A 20,298-nucleotide genomic window follows, 5' to 3' on the forward strand; every position below is an offset into this window, starting at 1 on the left:
ACATAACTAATGAGGAAGTATTGAATAGGATTGGGGAGAAGAGAAGTTTGTGGCACAACCTGACCAGAAGAAGGGATCGGTTGGTAGGACATGTTCTGAGGCATCAAGGGATCACCAATTTAGTATTGGAGGGCAGCGTGGAGGGTAAAAATCGTAGAGGGAGACCAAGAGATGAATACACTAAGCAGATTCAGAAGGATGTAGGTTGCAGTAGGTACTGGGAGATGAAAAAGCTTGCACAGGATAGAGTAGCATGGAGAGCTGCATCAAACCAGTCTCAGGACTGAAGACCACAACAACAACAACAGTCAATATAACTAATTGGAAAAGAATTTGGGCCTACAATCACAAAACTTTTTTGTTTTGTTCTGATTTCCAGAAACGTTTTCTTTTGTGAGCAATACTAAGAACAGAGTGATGGCATCCATAATGGTAGCCCTCTCTCATCTGCAGTTGCCAATATATATATATATATATATATGGAAGACTTTGGGGACAAGGCGCTAGACTCAGCACCATTAAAACTTTCAGCTTTCTACAGATATGTTAATGATAACTTTGTCATACGGCCACATGAGAAGGAAGATTTACAGAATTTCTTGCAACATCTGAACTCCATCTTCAATGAAATAAAGTGGAGTAAAACAGCCAGCTACCGTTATTAGATATTCTGGTACAGAAGATTGGTACACAATATCTACTGAAGGCAACTTACAAAGGTCAATATTGTACATTTCTTTGGCACTCGCAAAAAACTAACTTTTTGAGTTGTTGATTCATTATTGAACACACAACCAGGTTTGCATTTGCTTTTATTTGCTGCACTTAACCCACTAGTATGGTTAACAGATGGTCAGAATGCCCCTCCCCTTCTCTCTAGAAATTTGTGCAACATGCAACTCCATCTACATACAGCTGCACAGAATATTTCTTCACCATTTGGTTCATATTCTTCGAATCACCACTATCACACAATTGCACATGTATCTTTTTCCTATTACCCCTTTTGGTCTCATCACTGACTTAGTACACCTGACTTAGTCTCATGTGAAACGACCAATGTCACGCAACAGCTATCATCATCAAGAATAAATTCATCATATTATGCTGACATAATGGCTATCAAGTTGAAAGTGAGAGTTTATGGATGCAGACATTGACCCTGCAACAGTCACACAAAATATCTTGAGGTATAATATATTGGACAATGAATTTTTGTTGTGGGTCATTTTTGTCTAGTTGCTGTCAGTCTTTCCTTTCTTTACCGCTTGACTTCTGACCTGTGTACTATCTTTCCTGCCACTATATTAAGTTTTGACATCTCATCTAATGTCATAATTCCAATGTAGATGTGTTTTGCTATCTCCCCCCCCCCCCCCTCTCTCTCTCTCTCTCTCTCTCTATCTATCTATCTCATTGGCACACGGTCCTGAATTTCGGGATCTTCAACTGCATCTGAATGTGATTGTGGTTTCATTTTAGCATCTATTCCCTTACAGTCAAATGTTAAAAAGTTGATATCTAAAATTTAAATACATTACTTTATGGAGTATAAGACATATTGTTTTCTTTGAAAAATTACCTCCAAAATCAAGGTGCATCTTATACTCAAAATTAATATAAAAATGTCCAGTGTTTGATTTAAAATTCCCACCAGTCTTAAAAATGGTCAGATACACAATGCTGTGGGAATCCTATCTCTATCTGATAACACTGGATTCAACTGGCAGCAGCAGTGCACTGATTCAACGAACATGAGTTGCAGGGATTCACAAGCTTTCGAGCACTGTCTCTCTCCCACCCGCTATCACAAACCCACAATGCTGTCTAGCCTATGATGCAATCTATGGTGGCAGTGTTATTTGTGTTATCAGGAACAGTACAATATTTTTGTTAGTAGCTAGTGACACAATGGGAAAAATAGAAGGTATTAATATGCTGCAAGCTATAAATTGAAAGTAGTAGCACATGCAGAAGAACATGGAAAAAGAGTAGCTGAGTGGCCTTTTGGCCCTCCACCAACAAAAAAAGCCACTCGTGATTGGCGGGCTAGTAAAGAAGAACTAAAAAAAATTAAGAAGACTAAATCTTCAAAAAGAGGACTGAATGCAAAATAGCCAAAACTAGAAGATGACATATTGAAATGGATTCAAGGACACTGTCAAATGGCACTGTAATTAATACAAAAATAATTCAAGTATGTGCTCATAAGTTAGCCCTACAGTGGAACTTCACAGACTTTATAGGTGGAATTGGCTGGTGCTACAGGTTTATGAAGCATCGTGGACTTAGCATGCGAACCAAAACCAAAATATCTGAGAAAATGTCACAAAAGTTTGACTTTATTATTCAACATCTAAAGAAAAACAGCGTGGAACTAAGCCAAATAGCGAAAATGGATGACATTCCTCTGACATTTCATGTGACTAGTAACAGAACTGTTCCCATGAAAGGTGCTAAAACTGTAACTACTGAAACAAGTGGACATGAAAAAATGCACTACATTGTTCCCCTTTCATGTTGTGCTGACAGCAATAAACTTAATCCAATGATCTTTTTCAAGCACAAGTCAATGCCAAAGCCTTGTAAATATCACCAGGTGTATGTAGTTCATGTTCATGGTAATGGTTGGTTGGACAAGAATGGTGTGAAATTATGGATTAACAATGTATAGGAAAGAAGAAAAAGTGCTGTATTGAAGAAGAGTTCTCTTCTTGTGCTAGATCAGTTTAGTAGTCATTTGAAAAATTCCGTGAAAGAGAAACTGAGGCAGGAAAATACAAAGCTTGCTGTTATTCCAGGACGACTTAACTCACAACTGTAACTTCTTGATGTCTCGATAAGTAAACCATTTAAAGTTTACATGAGAGAGTAATGAAACAAATGGATGAAGTCCAACATGAATTCATGTTGAAGCGAGCTTTAAAATGACCTACAATCAAACAAGTGTGTGTCAGTGGATAAAACAGCCGTTGTCTAGAGTGAGACAAGATGTTGTTAAACCTTTCAAGAAGTGCAGCACAAGTAATGCCCCCAATAGCTGTGAAGACCATCTTATATATGAAGAGGACAATGATGATTATTAAGAGGAGGAAAAAGAAGATGATGATGAAAGTTCAGATGATTATTTTCGGAGATTTTAAAGGTCAGTTTGGTTTTAAAAACCAAGATTTTTTTTAGCCTGAATTTGCAATCTAATTATAAAAATGGTAAAAATATTATTGAAAAAAAAAAGCTTAAAAATTATAGTCATCTTTAAAAATTAATATGCATCTTAGGGTATGTAAAATATGGTAAAAAGTCTTCTGTTCCTGCTAATATCTGTGTAAATTCAATTGTCACAGTAACTTGTTGCAGGCCGAATCAAGTTACATAATCAATTAAAAAGGAAGTTTCAAGAACATTTTGCTTGTATGCCACAGCAAACATTTTGGCTATGATCGCAAGTGGTCTTTATGAGAGTGGGGTACTTATGACTGGACAAATGCCTCTCTAATTTTTATGCATTAATATTCATTTCTTCTCTCTCTTATCATTACTTGTCAATGGTGTTACAGAACCACCTTAAGATTGTTCAAAAATTTATAGAGGAGGGGGGGGGGGGGGGGGGGGGTATGATCGGTTTGAAAGTGAAGATTTAAAAATTAACCTCTCAAAAACCAAAGCAATATAACCTTAGCCTGATGGATCAAATGAACAAAATATGAGGAATGAAAGACCACTGGACAAAATAAGCCCTGTTTAAAAGTTTTTGGGCATATATACAAATGATATGTCCACCTCTTTAGCTGAGTGGTCGGCACAGTTGACTGCCATGCAGAGGACCCTGGTTTGATTCCCTGTACTGCCAAGTGAGAGGACTGGTACGAGGTGTACTGAGCCTGTTGACACCAACTGAGGAGCTAACTGGCCAAGCAGCAGTGGTCAGGGGGTCAAGAAACATGGCAACGGCTGGCACAGCAGTCGACTGGGCCTGAATGGCTTGTCTAGAATGTGAAACTTTAATAACAATAACAAATTGACCAGTAAACATCAGGATGATCCTGCATGTAATACGCTACCATCTAGTCTATATGCTTGTAGGAGGCTATTCCTTTACATAAATCCAGAAACATTAACGATAGTATATTTTTTACTCTGAGCATCCTTTTCTGGTTTATAGTATTGTGCTGTGGGGAGAAATATATTATTCACACTTGAACAGAGTCTTTTGTGTTACAGAAGAAAGAACTGTGGATTGTAGCTAAAAAGAAAGGGTAACATCATGTAAAGATCTATTTATAAATTTTAACCCTTAACCGGAATCGATATTTTGACGAACATAACTGGAATAGCAGTTCCAAATGAACCCTTAAATAAAAATTCAACATAATCCCCATAAAAGATATAATTCATATGTAAATGCAATATGATTGTATTAAAATAAGTTTTATTTTAAATATAAATCAACTTTTATTGAGCAAAAATTTTACATTGTGCTATTTTTTTTAACTTTCAAGTCCTATGTCTCATATTTTACAGGAATTTTTAGTACCTTACTTTGGAATGCTACATGATTACAAAAAAGACTTAAGATTAAAAAACCTCGATATACTACGGAGTTTCTCATAACTTCCCCTTAACATAAATAGGGACTCTTCATGCCATCAATCAGAAACAAAAATAATGAAAACAAAACATGGAAGTGTCCAAATGTTATCTATATCAGTACCTGAACTAAGAATGGCACTTGGTACACAACAGTTTTTTTCTGCATGTTGTTTACAGAAGAATTTCAAACATCTGTCATATTTTTGCGATTGCTTTAGGACCACATAAATAACATGTTCCTCTTTTTTTTTTTTAATCCAAGTCATAGCTCATTTTGTGGTTCATCAGCATGCCCTAGAAAATTATCTATCCTACTCTTCACTCTCTGAAAATGAAGAATACCACATCTATCTTTCTGCGGTAAATGGCCTTATCAAATTTAGTCCATCTTCTGTTTTGTAATGATTACGTTTCATACGTTTTCCACCATTTGATGCCTTCCATAATACGAATCCATTTACACTCACAACATTCAATATTGCTGAAAAAATTACACATGTCCATCATTGAGTTCTTCTAGAGACTGAATAATTGGCTCATTTCTGATCTAATGTATCAACACCACCTTTTGTTCTGTTGTAAAATTCAATTATGACAGGTTTTCTACTGTTTTCATTGACTGAATTGTCATGGTGTATTGATGAGATCACCACTATGTTTCGATTCTTTTTTGGGTCTTGAGATGTCAATGTTTTATCCTTCATGAAACCAAATAACGTAGATTCTACTACCCGTCGTTTACTGGCTAAGAATTCTGGTGGTATTTCTCATTTATTTTTGTGCATCGTTTCAACATAAGTCACACCATTCTCAATCAGTTTGTCAACCAGCTCCATAGAAGAGAACCCGTTATCGGCAGTTACATTTCTGTTTGTTGCAAATATAGGTTCTGCACACTGCAATACATTCTGTGTTGGAACTGAAAGTTGGCTTGTTTTATTAATGATTGCTTTGCCCATATAGATAAAAGCATTGAATAAATAGTGTGTTTTAGCATTGCAAAGGCACATAATCTTAATGCCATATTTAGCAAGCCTCTGTTTCATATAAATTCTGAAAAAACATTTACCTCTAAAAGGGCAAAGCATTTCATCAACTGTCACGTATTCTGAGCAGCTATAGTTTCTTTGACAGTTCTGAATGAAATTTCCAAATATTTCTGAGATGAGGGCAATGTGATTGTTAGTTGTTCTTTCTTCACTAGAATTCACATCATCAAATCTCATGCAGGTAACAGGAACATAAATCGCTTTACTGACATCGTTATTCTGAATATCCTGTTCCATCAGTTGCCCATAAACTTTCTATATCTTCATTGACAGATTTGAATACACCTGATAATAGCAACAACTCAAAGAATGCTTTAATTTCCATAGTACTCACATGTCTTGAATATGGCTGTGATCAGCAATGGTAATTAATTACAATGTCACAAATTTCCAGCCAACCGGTTGCAAATAGAATTTAAAATTCTTTAACTAGTTTTCAACGCCAACTAGGGGCGCCGCCTTCTTCAGAAGAACCTGTTACCTTACCTAACAATATCACAGGAAGGTACATTAATAGCAGGTAGGCATTAGAACAAATTTTTACAAATTAAATTGCATAAAGAGACTCACATGTAGTTAAAAGGAAATTTGAGTGAGATCACTCTATTCAAAACATTAAAACATTTTCCATCTGAATACATAACAGGTATAGTCAAAATTTTAAAACAATATATAAATATGCCCCCCATGAACCATGGACCTTGCCGTCGGTGGGGAGGCTTGTGTGCCTCAGCGATACAGATGGCCGTACCGTAGGTGCAACCACAACAGAGGGCTATCTGTTGAGAGGCCAGACAAACATGTGGTTCCTGAAGAGGGGCAGCAGCCTTTTCAGTAGTTGCAGGGGCAACAGTCTGGATGATTGACTGATCTGGCCTTGTAACATTAACCAAAACGGCCTTGCTGTGCTGGTACTGCGAACGGCTGAAAGCAAGGGGAAACTACAGCCGTAATTTTTCCCGAGGACATGCAGCTTTACTGTATGATTAAATGATGATGACGTCCTCTTGGGTAAAATATTCCGGAGGTAAAATAGTCCCCCATTCGGATCTCCGGGCGGGGACTACTCAGGAGGACGTTGTTATCAGGAGAAAGAAAACTGGTGTTCTACTGATCGGAGCGTGGAATGTCAGATCCCTTAATCGGGCAGGTAGGTTAGAAAATTTAAAAAGGGAAATGGATAGGTTAAAGTTAGATATAGTGGGAATTAGTGAAGTTCGGTGGCAGGAGGAACAAGACTTCTGGTCAGGTGACTACAGGGTTATAAACACAAAATCAAATAGGGGTAATGCAGGAGTAGGTTTAATAATGAATAAAAAAATAGGAGTGCGGGTTAGCTACTACAAACAGCATAGTGAACGCATTATTGTGACCAAGATAGACACAAAGCCCATGCCTACTACAGTAGTACAAGTTTATATGCCAACTAGCTCTGCAGATGATGAAGAAATAGATAAAATGTATGACGAGATAAATGAAATTATTCAGGTAGTGAAGGGAGACGAAAATTTAATAGGCATGGGTGACTGGAATTCGTCAGTAGGAAAAGGGAGAGAAGGAAACATAGTAGGTGAATATGGAATGGGGGGAAGGAATGAAAGAGGACGCCGCCTTGTAGAATTTTGCACAGAGCATAACTTAATCATAGCTAACACTTGGTTCAAGAATCATAAAAGAAGGTTGTATACCTGGAAGAATCCTGGAGATACTAAAAGGTATCAGATAGATTATATAATGGTAAGACAGAGATTTAGGAACCAGGTTTTAAATTGTAAGACATTTCCTGGGGCAGATGTGGATTCTGACCACAATCTATTGGTTATGAACTGCAGATTGAAATTGAAGAAACTGCAAAAAGGTGGGAATTTAAGGAGATGGGACCTGGATAAACTGAAAGACCCAGAGGTTGTAGAGAGTTTCAGGGAGAGCATAAGGGAACAATTGACAGGAATGGGGGAAAGAAATACAGTAGAAGAAGAATGGGTAGCTCTGAGGGATGAAGTAGCGAAGGCAGCAGACGAACAAGTAGGTAAAAAGACGAGGGCTAGTAGAAATCCTAGGGTAACAGAAGAAATATTGAATTTAATTGATGAAAGGAGAAAATATAAAAATGCAGTAAATGAAGTAGGCAAAAAGGAATACAAACGTCTCAAAAATGATATCGACAAGAAGTGCAAAATGGCTAAGCAGGGATGGCTAGAGGACACATGTAAGGATGTAGAGGCTTGTCTCACTAGGGGTAAGATAGATACTGCCTACAGGAAAATTAAAGAGACCTTTGGAGAGAAGAGAACCACTTTTATGAATATCAAGAGCTCAGATGGAAACCCAGTTCTAAGCAAAGAAGGGAAGGCAGAAAGGTGGAAGGAGTATATAGAGGGTTTATACAAGGGCGATGTACTTGAGGACAATATTATGGAAATGGAAGAGGATGCAGATGAAGACGAAATGGGAGATAAGATACTGCATGAAGAGTTTGACAGAGCACTGAAAGACCTGAGTCGAAACAAGGCCCCGAGAGTAGACAACATTCCATTAGAACTACTGATGGCCTCGGGAGAGCCAGTCATGACAAAACTCTACCATCTGGTGAGCACAATGTATGAGACAGGCAAAATACCCCCAGACTTCAAGAAGAATATAATAATTCCAATCCCAAGAATATAATAATTCCAATCCCAAAGAAAGCAGGTGTTGACAGATGTGAAAATTACCGAACTATCAGTTTAATAAGTCACAGCTGCAAAATACTACAAAACTGGTAGAAGCCAACCTCGGGGAAGATCAGTTTGGATTCCGTAGAAATGTTGCAACACGTGAGGCAATACTAACCTTACGATTTATCTTAGAAGAAAGATTAAGAAAAGGCAAACCTACGTTTCTAGCATTTGTAGACTTAGAGAAAGCTTTTCACAATGTTAACTGGAATACTCTCTTTCAAATTCTGAAGGTGGCAGGGGTAAAATACAGGGAGCGAAAGGCTATTTACAATTTGTACAGAAACCAGGTGGCAGTTATAAGAGTCGAGGGGCATGAAAGGGAAGCAGTGGTTGGGAAAGGAGTGAGACAGGGTTGTAGCCTCTCCCCGATGTTATTCAATCTGTATATTGAGCAAGCAGTAAAGGAAACAAAAGAAAAATTCGGAGTAGGTATTAAAATTCATGGAGAAGAAGTAAAAACTTTGAGGTTCGCCGATGACATTGTAATTCTGTCAGAGACAGCAAAGGACTTGGAAGAGCAGTTGAACGGAATGGACAGTGTCTTGAAAGGAGGATATAAGATGAACATCAACAAAAGCAAAATGAGGATAATGGAATGTAGTCAAATTAAGTCAGGTGATGCTGAGGGAATTATATTAGGAAATGAGACACTTAAAGTAGTAAAGGAGTTTTGCTATTTAGGGAGTAAAATAACTGATGATGGTCGAAGTAGAGAGGATATAAAATGTAGACTGGCAATGGCAAGGAAAGCGTTTCTCAAGAAGAGAAATTTGTTAACATCGAGTATAGATTTAAGTGTCACGAAGTCGTTTCTGAAAGTATTTGTATGGAGTGTAGCCATGTATGGAAGTGAAACATGGACGATAACTAGTTTGGACAAGAAGAGAATAGCAGCTTAACTTGACTAGAAGAAGGGATTGGTTGGTAGGACATGTTTTGAGGCATCAAGGGATGGAGAGCTGCATCAAACCAGTCTCAGGACTGAAGACCACAACAACAACATATAAATATGCCACTAAGGGCACTACAGTGGTATAGGACACGATTGAGTATCAGCGCCTGCGTGAGTGGGCTGTAGCAAATGAGAACATGAACATGATACAGCTTGCGCCATCTAGTAGCAGAATTTAAACAGGTTTAACAACATCTATACAAAATTAATATAATAGTGATTGACAAATTTTTTCCATTCCGTATGTAGGGCCAGAATCTTACAGGATTCTGCAATTGCTCAGGAACAAATATAACTGCAATGTATCCTTTTCTACTAAGCAATTGCTCAGGAACAAATATAACTGCAATGTATCCTTTTCTACTAACAACAGCTTGCATAGCAACCTTATACATAATTTAAAATCAGAATGGTCTCCCCTCCAGAACTCAGGAACCTATAAAATCAGTTGTGACACATGTAAAGCCTACTAAATAGACCAAACATGTCATGCTTTCTCTGCCAGATACAAGGAGCATCTTTTAGGGGAAAAATGGTTCTAACGCTCTTAAGTCAACCTTTGCCGACCACCTCTTGATCACAGGGCCACAAACCTATGGAAATTCATAACATTGGAATTTTGCACTGTGAAAGAAAAGGTTTTAGACTAAACATTTTGCAAGAGTTACAGATCTTCAAACATCTTTCTCTGATTGATGGCCTCATATTAAATGAACAACTGCAGTTCCGTAATAAAAAATTTTTCAATGGCTTCAAGCCATTACTTAAAGATAGCTAATGTTGGTTATCCACTTCCCTGTTAGGCCCTTAAATACTGTTTTCCTCTCCCTTGCTCTTATGATTTACATCCTGTTAATTTGTCAGTCACTATTATATTAATTTCGTATGGGTGTTGTTAAACCTTTGTTAATTCTGCTACTAGATGGCGCGAGCTGTATCATTTTCACGTCATCATTTGCTACGGCCCACTTGCGCAGTCGCTGATACTCACTTGTGTCCTATACCACTGTAGTGCCCTTAGTGGCATATTTATATATTGTTTTAAAATTTTGACTATACCTGTTATGTATTCGGATGGAAAATGTTTTAACTGTGGTTTTAATGTTTTGACTAGAGCGATGCCGCTCAAATTTCCTTTTAACCACATGCAAGTATTTTTATGCAATTTAATTTGTAAAAATTAAGTGCTTGTTCTAATGCCTACCTGCTATTAATGTACCTTCCTGTGATATTGTTAGGTAAAGTAACAGTTTCTTCTGAAGAAGGCACCCCAAGTTGGTGTTAAAAACTAGTGAAAGAATTTTAAATTCTATTTGCAGCTGATTGGCTGGAAATTTGTGACATTGTAATACTCATGGTTAGTGTAAGTAGCATTAGTTCTATACTTTTCTGAATATTCTGCTATTTTCTGATTAGTGTGAGTGCAAATATGTGCGATCATTTCATCTGATATCAGCAACTGCCTTGATACAGCTGGTGACATGTTCCATTTTTCACAAGCTGTACTGATGAGACCACACAGGTGAGTAATGATGATGTAGCTTCTGAGCTGGTGAATGAGTAGCCCCCTTGAATCGATTTTCACCTTGACAATATGCACTACTTGACAGCTGGCTATCTCTCTCTACTGAATCACCAGATGATGAATTACTTAAATCAGAAGAAATTTCTAGTTGTGTACTTTCATCGTCACTTATGTTCTCTTCATCAGAAGGTCGAAAATCACTTAAAGATTCTGTGTCTGAATAATTTTCATCTAATAATAGTTCACAGATTTCTTTTTCAGTGAGACCTCGCTGCATTGTGGCAATAAAGTGCCTGAAACACCACAAAATAAGTGAGTACATACTGACTAAGAAAATCCCGTATCTGGAATCGCAGGTCAAATTTGACCCAGGGATGGCACCTCCACTTCCAGTAAATTTCAAGCAGCGAGCTCCCGGTCCCTGGTGCACCTCACAATGTACTGAGATTACACTGGTGTGTGAAACTGAAGTTCCGCAAGTTTCCATTGTTAGACGGTCAGTGGGTCCAAAATGACCACGATTCCACTTAAGGGTTATGGCCATATATCGAATGTGTATGTTCCAAACAATTAAAATAGTTATCAAAGGAGCCAGTTACCATAACTTCTTACCCAGTGATCTCAAAAAGTTAGAGGCTGAAAAATTTAAGAGACATCAAGAAATGGCTATGGCTTGCAGCTGAGTGTCCACATGGCCCTTATCAGAATCATGGAGCCAAGCAAAAATAAACTCTGAAGCATTGTGCTACAAGTTTTTTTCATGAATGTATATGAATTATAAATCCACAGTGTTGTGCTATTATCACTCAGTTGTCAATGACTTAAGATGACAGTGCTACTGATGGACTAACACCACACTTTGTCTTTAGCTTTAAAACCAACATATGGCATTTCAGTGTACAGAACAAAAATTTCTTCAGCAGATCTCAATTTTAGTTTTCTATACATTCAATGACTGTAGTTTTGGCCAAACATGTGCTATAACAAATGAAATGAAACTCTTTGTGCTTCACTGTGGTTACAAATGTGCAACAACAGACAAACAAGCAATAAGATAATGATAGTATAATATGCATACAATGCAATGTAAATGCGTTAATATGTAAATATAAATAGTGTAAATAAATACTACTGGTTCTCTCTCTCTCTCTCTCTCTCTCTCTCTCTCTCTCTCTCTCTCTCTCCCCCCCCACCCCCCCCTACGCAAAGACTAGAACAAAAGAAGGTGCATCCAAAGTACACGGCACCTGAAGCACATTACACAATATGACAATGCAGCACCACAGAAACATCCTCAAAGAGTTTAAATAACTACTATGATTTGAAATAAGTCATTCACTCAAAATTAACAAACTTGTTTCAATTAATTAACTACTTACCTGATTCCACGCCAATTTTCATTACTATTTCTGCTACCAAGATTAGTTACATTACAAACAGAGTTAACCAGAAGTGAGAACTTTAACCTGCATACCACCGCATTCTTCTCGTCTGTCAGATATTTTTATAGTCACAGCTTCATTACTTATACAACCAAAGTAACATTCAGATAAGGGCTGTCTAAATCATTTTTGTTTCTAGTATTGTCCTTGAAAATGCCTGGTTATTACATGTACTGTTTTTAGATAATCACACATAACCTAAATCAGCATCACAAAAGAGAAACAGAGATTTTGAGTTGGAGTACAGTCTAGTACAGGGTATTTTATTAGCTGTTTTTCTCGTCCATCAAATTAACGTACTTAAATTAGTGCTGTTACTGTGATTGAGTAACACATTCGGAAAAAAGAAATAAACACATTTAATTAAAATATTTGAAAGAAAAACTTAAGTTTATCGAAATCAAATTTAGTGCCACTAGACACTATTGTGACTTCACAGAGCAAAATATTAAAATTTTTAAATATATTCATAAACACAACATACCAACTTGTTTGGCATCAAAGCAGAACTGTGAGTCTGCAAGCATGTGCTTATAGCACTGGTGACCGTCTTTAGGTGTTCCCATATATGACTCCTTACATTTTGTGCACTGTTGCGTCCAACATGGAGGTGGTTGGCCTTGTTGACTTGGGCTAGTTTTACCAAGACTACCAATGTTGCTAATGCAGTTTGACACATCACTCTCAGTATTATCTTGGCAATTGCATTTTTCTCCTGTTACTGGATTACATGTATCTCCATGACCATGGCACTCACATCTGTAATACATTGGATCAATATAAATAATATTCAAAATAAACATATAAAAAACAATGAATTGCTGCTTTACTTACTGCCGACAAGCTACAGAAGCATCTGTGGATCCTCTGAAATAACCGTATATGCATTCATCACATCGGTCACCTGTTGTGTTATTTGCACAATTTATGCATTTAGCTAAATTTGTTGGACCTTCATGTAATTGATCAAGGAGATATCGTAGCTCATGATCCGGACGAAATACCTGAAAAAATTATGCTAATGTAGAAAAGTAAGTTCAAAATTATTGAGCTGGAGGTCCTTGAGCAGTGGTTCCCAAGTTGTGGGTGATTACAACTGAGGGCTAAAAACAAAAGGTTCAACTGTGTTTCAGTCATGGAGCTAAATTATTTTTAATAAATCATCAGTATTATCACTATTTCATAAGACTGTAATGCTTATTCCAAAAGTTACCAAAAATTACATTTTTGTTTTTCAAATACTAGTATTAACACACATACTTTGTACTCTGTACCATGCAGCTATCACAGTAAAATTAACACGAATAAATCGTGTATGCTTAAATATCTCATGAAAATAACTTCTCCAAGTTGTATGTAGTTCCCACAATGGACCAGAACTTACTTTACTATTCATTTCATAACAACACACAAATTAACTGATAGCACAACACAACAGTAACTATGTTACATCCATATTGCACCTGTCTTTTTCTTTGTGTTCTCTTTAAAACCCTTGAAACTTTTATTTTTGCTCCAAACTTTTCTCTTTCTCCTATTTCTTCCTCCACTATTTCCATTTCCCTAAGGTCTGTTTTAACTTCTTTTGTCCATGTCAGGGAAGTTTTTTGATTTCTGTCAAACAAGCTAAAAATCATAAATTATTTTGTTATTCTTTTTTTAACTGCTCTTTTTAGGTACCCATAGAATACAACTGTTCTCTTCCTCATTGAGTCTAATATTTGTCCTTTTCTTTCATAAATTTCTTTTTATTTATTTACATTTTATGGCCTTCATTGGACCACACTAGCCAAATTTATAATTTCTTAATTTCCCTTTCCCCCAGTCTTATTTTGGTCCCAAGATTTTCCTGATTATTTTCCTTTCCTTCTTTTCTAGTTCACCTAATTGTTTGGCTGTATTATATTATTATTTGTTATTAGTGGCAATGGTCACACACAAAGCTTTAGCAGTCTTTGAATTTCTGCCAGTGCAGAAGTAAGGAGTCCATAAATCAAATAATTTACAAACAGTAGGCCTGTAGTGACCATTGCTGTCAGCAGTGTTTGTGCAGTGCAGTGCACTTGTGTTGTGAGTGTTATAAACATTGTGCTGTCAAATATAGTTTTTGCGCCAGCTACCAGTGGCACTGTGTTTCTATTACATTTTCTACATTCCATTTATCCTTAGGACTATAGAAGTTTCATGTTTTGTGTATGCTCATTTTCTACTAAGAATTGTCATTGTCTCGTGTCGTTCTAGTTATGGTAAACAGAGCAATTTTATTAGTTGCTGACTAGCACATATGTTCAGATAGTATCACTCTGTTGTCTAATTTTGACAATGAATAAAGTTATTAGCGCTTCAAACCAAGGTGGTGTTTGTGTACAAATTTGACATGTTACTATAGGAGACAATTTAAGAGATGACGGAAAGCCCTGCAGTAACAAATCTATTGTGTCAAGACTCACAGTATGACTGCTGCCCTTCTGACCTCACAAACTGGTCCTCTGATTCGTGCAAGTACAGCTGTAGATGCTACAATTGGTTGTAAGTCAGCTTGACGACCAGTAAGCCACTGAGGTGTACAATGTAAATTCCACAATCTGAAAGTAATTCATTTGATAGCTGAAGGCAGAGTCAATTACTGGAGTATCGCTTCACAAGAAGAACACCTCTGTAAGGTTTTAAACCAAGAGGACATTGAGGACCACAAACCATCCCAGTACTTCCAGCGCCTGCAGAATAAGATCGGCCTGGTATGATTCTGGACTGCATGCTAAGGACTATTTTGAGTAGCCATTTGCCACCTCACATCACGGTGACAATAGTATCCCACTTGGATATGTCTCTGGACAAGATGGCAGACCTAGTGGATAAAGCACAATATTCTATGTCTCCTATGCCATATTAGTATGGTAACTGCACAAAGGGCGAGCATGTCAGCAACTGTATCGGCTGCCAACTATGATGTGCTAATGACTAAGGTGGACCTGCTGGCCCAGCAGATTAGCCAATTACTCTCACACAGTGACACAAGTAGTGATTGAGACTGACCAGGTTGCCGAAGATGCAACCACAACATTTGTTAGTATAACAGCACATTTCGGGAACTGGTGTGCCAATGTACCACAACCTGTGTATGCCCAGATGCCAGCCATGTGTCGGACCTAGGCATTTTGCCCAATTGCCGATCTATGTAACAGCGCCTATTTGTAAGCCACTGATAGACAGGTTGGAAATATTTAGTGGATATGGGCTCCAACCTGTGCATCTGCCCATAAGCCATGAAACACCAATGTAGGAGGCCAATGTCATTCCGTCTGACTGCTGCTAACAATTCCTCCAAAGCAGCAGTTTGAATTGGAATTAGGTCTACGTCGAGCATTCGTGTGGAATTTTATGATCGTGGATATCGTGGAGCTGATTATAGGAGCAGACTTCCTCTCATACTACAACCTGCTGTCTGACATAACAAATACATGACTGGCCAACAACACCACTGGAGTGACGATCTCAGGATTCCAACACAATACAGCCATTCATTCAGCCAAGTTTACTTAAGCTGCAGATGGCGAGTAAACCACACTACTCCATGATTTTCTGTCTCTGATGAGGCACCCCATTGCGCTTAAGGAAGTAAGGCCTAATATCATACACTACATCAAGATCATGGACATCTTGTAGACCACGACCGTTAGCTCTGAACTGGCTAGCGACAGCCAATGTGGCATTTGACTGCATGATATATGAACACATCATGTGGCCATGTAGCAGTCCTTGATCTTCACAACTGCACAATGGTTCCAAAGAAGTGCGCTGTGTGGCAAACAAGCAGTGATTGCAGAGTGCTCAGTTCCCATACAGTGCCAAATTGATACCTGATACCATTACTCCACAGCTACAACTATGCACTGAGTGGCACCTACCTATACAATGTGTTAAGACTGCACCAAGGTCTACACAAAAATTCTTGTTTGCTGATGAAGATATTCTAAACACAGCCATAATAATCCTGTTTGGTCTGTTCCAGAGCAAGTTCATGACGTTTGGCCTATTGAACACCATACAAACTTGGCAGAGGTTTATCAATTCTGTGTTACAATGTCTGTCCTCTTATTTCACATATTTAAATGACATACTGGTATTTTCACCCTCTCCAGAGCATCATCACCAACACTTTGTGGAGTAATCAGGCAGTTACATCAATACAGCGTGGTACTGAACACAGCAACAGGTATCTTAGGTCAACTGCAAGTAGACTTCCTTGGCCACTGCATTTCTCCATCAGGCTCCTTACCACTCCCTCACAAAGAAGAAGTCATCCTCCAGATCTCCCAGCCCACCACTGTCAAAGAATTACAGTATTTTCACAGAACGCTGAATTTTTGCCGCTGCCACCTACCGCATGCAGTGAAAGTACAGGAATCCTTCAAAGCTGTGCTCTCATGAACAAAATGCAAAGAAAACACAGCAATTTCATGGACAGACCACACAAATGTGTGTTCAAGAAGGCGAAGCAAGGAATAGCGGATGCTGTGTTACTAACACACTTGGAGTTGAATGAAACATTAGCACCAGTAGAGGTCCTGAGCAGGTGGTGAGCAGCAGCAACGCAACAATAGTACATGGCGACCTCTGGCCTTTTACTCATGCAAATTGTCAATGTCACAACAAAAATGGAGCATGTACGACCACGAGTTGCTGGCAACATACAAGGCAGTTAAGAACTTCCTTCTTCAGCTAGAAGCTCAAGATTCTATATTTATGGACTCCAAACTGTTAATAAACTCCTTCTGCCAAAGAAATCTCAACTGTTCGCCCAGACAACATAACCAGTGGAAGTACATTGTGCAGTAATGGGAATATTTGTTTTTCTTAAAGAATCTTTATTTATTCATCACAATCAACTTTGTCTCCTTCAAAGTAATTCCCCTCAGATAAAAAGTCCTTGTGCTAGCACTTTTTCCAATCTCGGAAGCTCTTCTGAAACTCGCATTTCATTATGGTGTTCAACTTCTTCAGGGATTCTGTTTTTATCTCATCAATGGTAACAATATTACATCCTTTCATGGTCTCTTCAGCCTCATGAATACAATGAAGTCGAAAGGGGTCATGTCCAGTGAATACAATGGCGGAGGCAACACAATAGTTTTGTTTCTGCCGAAAAGCATTGAGATGCGAGTGGGAGCATTATTGTGATTCCATTTCCATGAATGGTTTTGCCACAACTCTTGTTGTTTTCTTGGGATTGCTTCATGTAAACAGCACATAACTCCTGGGCAGTGTTCCTGACTAACTGTACAACCATAAGGCAGGAACTCATCCTGTACTATACTACTGTAACAGAAGAAAAGAGTGAGAAGAATCTTCACAAGTGATCAAACTTGTCGAATTTATTTTAGTCTTGGCTCTTAAGGCAATTTCCATCGGGATGATTGGGCCTTGGTTTCGACGTCATACCCATACATCCACATTTTACCACCTACTATAACCTTCTTTAGAAGTTGTGGATTGTTGTCAACTTCATTCAGAAATTCCTAAGCAATGTCTATGCAATGTTACTTTTGGTCAAAATTCAACAACTTTGGAACAAAATTTGCAGCTACATGTTTCACAGCCAAAACAGCTGGAAAAAAATGCTTGGCATGAGCTGAAGAATATACCAACGTCATCAGCAATCTCTCTGATGGTGATGTGGCAATTTTCCAGAACCATTTTCTTTCCTTCTTCCTCAGTGTCATCAGCAATAGGGTGTCCAGGTCAGTTATTGTCTGCAGCGTCTTCTTGACCCCTTTGAAACATTTATACCAGTCGTAAACTTTGATCTTACTCATAGTAGATTCACCAAAAGCCACAGTCAAAATTTCGACAGCAATATTGCATTTAATTTCATTTTTCAAGCAAAATTTAATGCAAATTCTTCGGTCCATCTTTTTCAAAAGTAAAAATTTACTGAACATTCGAAAACACACATATCTTTTTGACTTTCAACAATAAACTAAATATTCAAAACAGCTGAAAGTGCAAATACACACCAGGAACATGTGTACCAACAAGATAAAAAATATTTTGAAAACTGGATGTAATAGCCTGTAAAATTAAAAAATCCCTGTTACTTTTTATCACATTTCTCCAGTATCAAGAATGTCGTCGCACACTGCCTCTCCCATGTCAGCAGTGTTTCCACCATTGACTGCACAGCATACAATATGCCTAGTCTTGGATCATTTCATGTGGTTCACAATTAGGGAAGACTGCTGCAAGTAGACACTATGCTACATCCAGTGCCAGCACAGCAAGGTCGGTTATCACATACATTGCATCAATTGGTGACTTTGATTAATATTACCCGCTAACCATGATCGACCATTTCACGTGATGGTCAGAGGCATCAGCTGTGGACAACTGCTTTGCGCTCAACTTGGTGTCACGATTCAGTTGCTCAGCCTACATCACAAAATTACGAGTTGGATGTACTCCTCAAGTTCATGACGTTCTGCGGCATACGTCGTCATAAAACAATGAGCAATCACATGTCCACCATGTGATGACAGAACTGGCACCGCCCCCCCCCCCTCCCCCCCCCCCCTGAGAATCCTGTTACAGCCTCGCCCAGCACCAGCCATGACATTATCACCAGGGGACCAACACACCATGAGGTCTGGTTGATGCATCTATTTCCCCAGCACACCTGGAAGGAGCTTCTGCCGAGGAAACTGTTGTAGTGACCACGGCTGTCAGTGACGTTTGAGCAGTGTGGTGCGCATCTATGTCTATTCTCTACAAACCATTGTAAGGTGAATGACAGAGGGTATACCCCATTGTACCAGTTATTAGGGTTTCTACCTCTTCCATTTGCATATGGAGCAGTGGAAAATGAGAGTTTGAATGCCTCTGTGTGTACACTAATTATTCTAATCTTAACCTCACGATACCTATGTGAGCGATTCATAAGGGGTTGTAGTATGTTCCTAGAATAATCATTTAAAGCTGGTTCTTGAAACTTTTTAATAGACTTTCTCAGCACAGTTTACAACTATCTTCAAGAGTCGGCCAGTTCAGTTCCTTCAGTATCTCCGTTGTGCACTTGTCCATGAATTAAACAAAGCTGTGACCATTCTTGCTGCCCTCCTCAGTACATGTTCAATATTCCATATTAGTCCTATTTGGTTTGGGTCCTACACACTTAAGCAATATTCCAGAACCAGTTGCATGAGTGATTCATAAGCAATCTTCTTTGTAGACTGATTGCACTTACTCAGTATTCTACCAATAAATCCAAGCCTACCACTTGCTTTACCCATGACTGAACCTATGCGATCATTCCATTCGTATCCCTACAAAATGGTACACCCAATTATTTGTATGAGTTGGCCAGTTCCAACAGTGACTGATTGATATTATAGTCATAGGACACTATGTTTTTCATTTTGTCAAGTACAGAATTTTATATGTCTGAACATTTAGAGCAAGTTGCCAATCTCTGCACTATGTTGAAATCTTATCAAGATCTGACTGGATATTTATGCACCTTCCTTCAGATAGTACTTCATTACAGATAACTGCATCATTTGTAAAAAGCCTGATGTTACTATTAAAATTGTCTGCAAGGTCATTAAAATACAATATGAGCAGCAAGAGTCCCAACACACTTCCAGGGGGCATGCTCGAAGTTACTTCTACATCCTACTATGAATCTTCGTCCAAGATAACATGCTGTGTCCTCCCTACCAAAAAGTCCCTAATCCAGTCACAAACTTCTCTTGATACCTCATGTGATTGTAGTTTTGGCAATAAGTAAAGATGCAGTACCGAGCAGAAGCCTTTCAGAAATCAAGAAATAATACAGCTTCCTGGTTGCCTTAATCCAAAGCTTCAATACGTCAAGTGATAAAAGTTCAAGTTGGGTTGCTCATGATTGATGTTTTCGGAATCCACAGTGGTTGGCATCGAGAAGGTCATTCTGTTCAAGATACCTCATTATGTTTGAGATCAGAATATGATCTAAGATTCTACTACAAATCGATGTCAAGGATAT

The 20,298-nt window shown here is 38.3% G+C and overlaps 1 protein-coding gene across 1 annotated transcript in view; it reads right to left on the minus strand.

Annotated features, from left to right (window-relative positions):
- The window catches only part of LOC124615302 (multiple epidermal growth factor-like domains protein 8), a 368,566-nt gene that overhangs the window by 15,069 nt on the left and 333,199 nt on the right, over window positions 1–20,298 (minus strand). Inside the window, exons 37-38 of the mRNA XM_047143089.1 lie at window positions 13,113–13,282; window positions 12,763–13,037 (exon numbers count right to left, since the gene is read on the minus strand). Of these exons, the coding sequence (XP_046999045.1) occupies window positions 12,763–13,037; window positions 13,113–13,282 (445 nt within the window). The remainder of the gene's footprint in view (window positions 1–12,762; window positions 13,038–13,112; window positions 13,283–20,298) is intronic.

This window comes from Schistocerca americana, chromosome 5, assembly GCF_021461395.2.
Source record: "Schistocerca americana isolate TAMUIC-IGC-003095 chromosome 5, iqSchAmer2.1, whole genome shotgun sequence".
Taxonomy (NCBI): domain Eukaryota; kingdom Metazoa; phylum Arthropoda; class Insecta; order Orthoptera; family Acrididae; genus Schistocerca; species Schistocerca americana.